At 39.3% G+C, this 7,534-nt stretch overlaps 1 protein-coding gene across 1 annotated transcript; it reads right to left on the bottom strand.

Annotated features, from left to right (window-relative positions):
• Positions 1-1,348: 1,348 nt before the first annotated feature.
• Positions 1,349-7,021, bottom strand: pfdn2 (prefoldin subunit 2). The gene is made up of 4 exons (XM_082148793.1): positions 6,901-7,021; positions 6,338-6,426; positions 5,200-5,323; positions 1,349-2,113 (listed from the first exon to the last, which is right to left on the bottom strand). The coding sequence occupies exons 1-4, from the start codon at positions 6,970-6,972 to the stop codon at positions 1,922-1,924; spliced, it is 477 nt and encodes a 158-aa protein (XP_082004919.1). The 5' UTR covers positions 6,973-7,021; the 3' UTR covers positions 1,349-1,921.
• Between the last annotated feature and the right edge of the window lie 513 nt (positions 7,022-7,534).

Here is a 7,534-nt window from a genome sequence, read left to right as displayed (position 1 = left end):
TGTGTGTGTGTGTGTGTATATATATATATATATATATATATGTTCCGGTCAAAAAGTTAGGAAACATTACTATTTTTTATGTTTTTGAATGAAGTTTCTTGCTCGGTGAGGCTGCATTTACTTGTAATAACAGTAATATTGTGAGATATTAGCGTTTATATACTGTCTATGGATATTAGCTGTAATACTAAGCAGGGCCACATGGAGATGCCATCAGACCATTATACCAGCCTTGACCAGACTGCAAACAGACACTATACCGATCCGTTCAGAATTATTAAACACACCAAAACACAAATGGAAAATAACATAATTCTGAATGTGTCGAAACTGAAGGAGGGTCGACGTCATCAGTGATCAGTTCCTCTGTCAGAGTCAGTGTCTGTGCTTGAGTGTTTGATAAAGACTTACCTTCTCAAACTCCTATAAAAACACGCTTGCCTAATGTACGACTCCTGTACTCTCTCCTTACCTTGTTTCCAATCGTCATCCATCAAAACTTTACAAGTGAGACACTGGTTTGCTTTTCCTAAAGATGAGTCCAGACTCGAGCAGTGGCTCGTTGGGGACAATTAAATAAGCGCCCGAGTCCGTTAAGATTTGAGGACGCTGATTGGCTCAAATTTATGTCATGTCATCAATATGTTCACAGCAATTGGCTAAACTGCTACATAAACCCGCCTCCTGTGGGCGATTTCTCTATCACATGGTTTATAAATATGCTAATATTTCTGTATTTTAAAATATTACATTAAACCGTTACTTGATTGCATATTTATTTTAAAAACCCAATGACCGTTTTTTCCAGTCAATTCGGTTTTATCGACAGTTGGTTAAAATATACATACTCAACCCCATATTAAATGTGTGCATATCATAATACACATTTTTTTTTACATTTAAAATGTCTAAATATGTGGTCACATTAGCAAAATTTCACAGCCCAAAAAGTATCTAGTGTCAGTAGTGTAAGTCTAGTGTATCTGACCTCAAATATATCTGAGAAATAATTTATTTACGCAGTTTAGTCAAAATATATAAACATCTCATAAAAAACAAACAAATATTTTATTGATTTTCTTAGCGTTTAAGTGAACTCAAACTTTATTCGCAGTTTTTTTTTTATAAACCCAGTCAATTTAAATAGATTTATACTATTATTTTTAACGCTATAAAAATACATTACTATTGCAATAATACAATCGTACTTGAAAATATTAAATTTTTGATAATTATAATTTTATTTCATATAAGTTAATAACTGATGGTGAACAGCACCCTTTTTATGTGTTTTGCACCAACAAGTGTGTGAATTTAGTGACAAACAGAACACGCAACACTGACAAGATCTTGCTCAACTGTGTATTTTTAATTCAATAATCAAAACAACCACAAAAACAAAACAAACATAAGGCTTCGTCCACAGACGTACAGTCGTGACATGATTAACGATGGAGTAGATCTGCGGTCGACAGTCAGAGATCCACGGTACGAGACCAGTCGCTGGTCGTCACACTCACTTCTTTCTGCAAACACTAGCTATTACGTCTTTCCTCGAGCAGTGAAAGTCTAACCGTTGAGTATGGTGGATTTATGCAGTCCATTTAGTCATGACACATCAATGGATGTTTAGTCTAGTTTTGTTGAATATTTATATGCCATAAATGGAACTTGAAAGCAAATGACGGGAAAATTGTTTGCACTCAGTGAAGAAGAAATGACACTGACATGACTTGTTGAATGAAATGAACGTTCAGAGTGTTTTATGTTCTAATCTAATGAATGTACAAAATGTGACTTTCACTCTCTTTCGTGTGTTACGACTGGCACTTGTAAGACTAAACGTAAACATGCCAACTCAGTCTCTCCGCAAATATTAAAGCGCCAACGTTTTCTAAGCGGCATTTAAAGCAGCGCCGCACTACGAGACGAGCACTCCAGCGCCACCTTTAGGCCCTCCTCCTCCTTCGCTGTCTTTGGCTTGACTGGCGTCCGCTTTGCCCTGTTTCTCGTCTTCTCCCACTAATCGGATATTGTAGCGCTCGCGGTATTCCGTCAGCTCCCGTCCTTTAGACTGCATCTGTGTGTTCAGCGTCTCCACGATCTTCGAGATCTGATCGGACAGAGAGAAACCGTGAGAATGCATTGTTTACGACAAGCAAACATTAGTGGCTACGTCTACATTAATCCGGATACATTTGAAAACGCTCTCCATCCACACTTAGCCTACGTATAACGCGTGTCATACTATCAGCTTAGCATCGCTAACGTTCGCCTTAGCCAATTCATTCACCACTAACGGAGCGATCTGGAAAATCAAACTTTCCCCGAACCCCGTGGGGAGGAGGGCCACAACATCATGGCCACCAACAAAACTCAGCGAAGATTGTTCTTGCTCCGACTTTAACTTCTGGAGATTCGGCAGCGTTACCAGAACGGACCGAATGGCTTCGCTCGCATCTTTCTCCGCCGCCATTACTGAACTACAACTCAAACTAGTGCACGACCTCAACGTCATCGTTCTCAGCCACTCCCTCTGTTCGCTGATTGGACAGGTAAAAATTGGCCGGAGAAAACCCGCGAATATACCGCAAACCCAGACGACGTACTGAAGGAAAATGTAAATTGAGCAGATGTACGTAGGAGGGCGGAGCCAGGCTAGTCCACACTAGCGTTTTCTGGCGTTTCAGTGTGGATGAGAAGCTTTTGGAAAACGCCTGAAAACGCTAAATTCACCTTTACTGCGTATGCGTTAAACCTCACAAAGATGAGGTTTAAAGATGCGTTAAACCTCACTGAGATGATACAGACAGAAAATAAATAATAAAGTTATCGCGCAATTCTTCTGACAGGATCATTGTATTTAGCAAAATATCTGACCATTCACTGATGGGTCCAGAGCCCTATTCGGACGGGATTAACTTTACAAGGGGGATGGAGTGATGTAATTTTACCACAGGACGTCTGTAATATTATTGGCCAATTCGGACGGGATAAGAGATCTCAGTAAAACTAGCAGAAGTGGGAGAGTAACTCGATTTGCTCATCGCCGTCACTCCTGTCGTCATGTGTGTATTACGCTGCTTCCTGATATCACGTGCGCAAACACATATAACCTATATTTATAAAACAGTTATGTCCGGTTGAACGATGTATTAATAATCGTCAGATTGGATTGTGCTGGTAATAGGCACTTAGCTAACGCTAAAAGATGTTTCGTGCCTCTAAAACAAGTGCTTCGATCTTCTTTCTGATCTAAATGGTAGAGTTTTGCCACAGACTCGTTCCAGCGTCTAGAACGCAACTGAACGCTTCAAGCGTCTACATACTTGAAAAAACGCGGAAAACTACTTTTAAACAGGAAATGACGGAATATTTACGTACATATTTACAGCGGGTCTATTCGCACGGGACTAGTATTACCTGAGGTCATTTTTCCGGACCTTTTTACTGAAGGTAAGTTGCCGTAATCTTTACTGACATTGTCCGTCATGATCACTGAGATGCACATTCGGACGGGACTAAAATCACAGAGAAGCTCTGGTAATTAATACTTTACTCCTCCTCTCCATGTCAAACTAGTCCCGTCCGAATAGGGCTCAGGTCGCACTCAATCACCATTATATGTTTGGTGTAAAACGTGACTGCTCATGTTTTGCCGCAGCAAATGTGAGTAATTTTTCTGTCATCTTTGCAGGACTGTGATATGAACAGTGTGCAAAGTAAAATTTTAGCAACTGTGTGAAAGTGAACAGCACATAACAGGCACGATACCGGTATAAACACGAATATCTATTGCAGGGATGGAAATTAGCACCCGCCACCAGCCAAATGCGGGTGATTTTGTGTTGTGGCGGGTAAATTCGCTTCACCTACCGGCCACCGTGGCGGGTAAATAAAAATATACTGTTTCACACAGATGGCGGACACTTTTAGAGGACATAAGTGTACGCTGAAATAAAGTCTTTCACCTCAGAAAAACGGACTTTCTTGTCCTGTCACGTCAGCCGTTATCCTGTTCTCATAGCGAACACTCTTCAAATGCACGCGCAAATGTGGCGGCGCGCGCTGTGTATCGCCTCACTGTATATAAAGTGCAAAATAAACTACGAGCATGCAACGCCGTTACGTTGTAAATTACACAAAATAAAAGTAATGCAGGGATGATTTTCATACTATTCACCAGGAGCAGTTTCCATGGTTCATTAACAGTTATTGTTAATATTGTGTATTCACCATGGTAACTGTCGTTTCCATATTAACCCCAAAATGCCACTTTATTTTTCTTTGTGTTATTTTTTTATATTTTTAAATGACTCTAGTGGCTCATACCAACATTGTATTAACAAAAACTAGTTTGGAACTGCTATTTAATAGCTTTAGCATAGGCCTAATGTTTATTTATTAGTACTAGTCTTTACTATTAGTCATATTCTTACAATTGATGTTAAGTAAAGGGGGACAGTACTTGTGTGTGTGGAAATAGCCGGTTTCAATAAAACTACTTGTGACATGTCATATTTAGCTTTGACTTTGACTGAACATTTGCTCTCACTTTGCGGAAAAAATACCGGGATATATATCGTATATCGATATTCAGCCTAAATAATCGGGATATGACTTTTGGTCCATATCGCCCAGCCCTAGTTTCATTGTTGGGACTAAAAACCTAAAACTGGAAGCCATAAAAGACCACGAATCATTCAAATGCCACATCCAGGTAAAAAAGAGAAATATATATAAGAGAGAAAGAGAAAATGTCAGTATTTCATTGAGACTTGAGATTAAATAAACTGCTTAAGTATTGTAGATCTTGTAGTATTAATTTTCACATGCAGTTACACATTGTCGGTTAAAAACAAGAAAGTGGCTGGTAAAAACATTGAGTGGCTGGTAGATTTTGAAATCCACCAGCCACAGTGGCCGGTGGACAAAAAAGTTAATTTCCATCCCTGATCTATTGGTACAATATGCGTCACATGACTAAACATGCCTCATCGTTTTTAAATACCTCTGTTTCGACAGTCCTCACAACGACACGGAAACAGCGTTTTCAAATGTATCCCCTCTGGAGAGCGTTTAAAAAAAGCTTCGTTGTCATTAATAAAAACGGCGTCTCAGTGGACGGAAGACCGAAACGAAGAGATGCGTTTTCAAACGAATGCGCATTAGTGTGGACAAGGCCTGTGAGACTCATACCTGTTCTTTATTGTTTTCCAACGCTGGCAGAACTTCTTTGACGGTCCTCTCCACGAGCACACCGCCGACTAAACGAAAGCACTTCCGTGAGGGATCTACTTCCTTTAGTGTGTCAATGACGAGGCTGTGAAGAGGAAGTGATGCGCGTTAGAACAACAGCATGCGTCTTACACCGCCTTTAAAGCACAACGGGTCAAATATGGAAGTATCAGTGCTTTAAATAAAGTGTAAGTATAAGTGCTTTTTGCATTTTTGGGATATCACATAAAAAAAAAACAATGGATTGGGATGTAGTGAGACTTTTGTTTTTATAATCAGAATCTCAGGCTAGTTTTCTGTAATTTAATCGTAATATAACACAATGTAACGTGTTATAAATGTACACAATGTTTATTAAATGCTAGAGTTACGAGGTTAATAACTATGGAAACTAGAGCTGTATGAATAATCGCTAAAAAGATGGCGATCGCGATTCTGTGTTTATTAAACCTTTGACAACTACGATCACAGCGAACATTAAACAGCTTCACAAACATCTTTTCAACCACACAGTATCGTTATTTCTGATATAAATATATTTATATCACAGAAGAAAATTAAGTATATAAACACTGTCGTCTACGATAGCAATCAAAATAGAGCAAATCACCTTTTGAAAGTAACTTCGATTACATTACACCAGTAGGTGGCGACAAGTGACTGTTAAAAATGTGTTTGTCATTGAATCATTCATTCAAGAGATTCGTTCAAAAAACGCTGATTCATCCAGTAATATTCATGAGTGAGTCATTGAATCATTCACTCAACCTGATTTTTAAAACAATAATTTGTTTGAATTAAACATTTTAAATCGACTGCAGCAATTACCATTTTGTCAGAGCCTCTAGTAAATTGCATGTTATTTTGTTTAGTTGTCTGTGATGATTAGCGATCTCTATTTGAAACAATAAAATCGTGATTCTCAGCTTATCCAGAATCGTGCATCTCTAATGGAAACGCGTGATCAGAGTCTGTGAAAAGGGTCCATTATCATTTATCACAATATGCAATATGGACAAGACTTCATACCAATGCATAACTCCGGGGGAGCAGAAATCACAGTAAGTCGCCTTTATTATAAGCGACTTCTAAAACACACCTGTGTTCGTTGATCTCCATCTCAAACTCTGCAGCTTTGGAAGCCATACTGCGCTGCTCCTGCCTCATCCTCTGGAAGGTCGCCACCACCTGATTCACACAACACACACACACATATCAATAATGCATGCATGTGGTATTATTAATAAGGTAAGACATTGTTAAGCATTGCGCACTGTCACTCCAGTAGTTTCTTCTGTCCCATCATGACAGGAATAGTGACACACGATGCACCTTCCTTAAAGAGACAGGAGGGCATGTACTAGTTTCTAATGGGTGGAGACATTCTGCCTAACGTGAACTACACAGATTTGATGGTTCATGAATTTACAGTCTCTTTCATCTTCATTTGCATTGCGTCTCAGTCTGTACCCACCACGATACACCGCACATCCCAAATACACGCGACAAAACCTGAACTCGTGCATTACAATGAGGGGCGTCGGGCGAATTCAGCTCTGTTGTTTACAGGAGGAGAGTTCTGGTTTTGTCCCGCCGCGTTACTCGCTCGCAGCGAGGATTACATGTTCATGTGTTACTGTAATAAACCCGATTCGCCGTTACCTGCTCGGCAGACGGAGCGGACTGCTTTCCAGCGCTTTTACCGCTCGTGCTGTTGCTACTGTTCGCCGCCATGATGAACTGCACCGCACGAGTCAGGACCCCTAACCGTCACATGAGCGGCTGACCGAGAACATTCCTGTCTGAAATTGCTGCGAATATACAATTAAAGATGTTAAAAACAAACAAACACAAAATACCAACCATATATTTTTACTCGTTTCTGATAACAGTTTCTTATGAAAAGTATAATGTTGTTCTTTCACAAGAGGCGCTAATTTTTGGACCGAAATCAAATCTTCAGTCCTATCGAGGGCATTTATATGAGAAGAAATATAATCTTTTAAATTGGTCGATTTCTATTATTTATATATTGGAAATCTCGTTTTAAAATAAATAGATAAATAATAAATAGATATAATCTTACAGCGATCTGATTGGGCCGTCCTACTTCGCGCTGAGAAATTTAATTATCTTTAATAATTTACACCTGAATAATGATACTGATAAATAGATCATGATTGTGATTCTTATAATTACACGTTGAGTAATTGAAATATGAAAATTATTATTTAGACACGTCGTAACCGTCCAATCAGAAGCAACATCCTGACAGTGAAGCCGCGCCCACACGAGA

Source organism: Leuciscus leuciscus (genome assembly GCF_965113295.1).
Source record: "Leuciscus leuciscus genome assembly, chromosome: 2".
NCBI classification, from domain to species: domain Eukaryota; kingdom Metazoa; phylum Chordata; class Actinopteri; order Cypriniformes; family Leuciscidae; genus Leuciscus; species Leuciscus leuciscus.
Note: the sequence above shows the minus strand (reverse complement) of the source record. Positions and strands in the feature narration are given on the sequence as shown.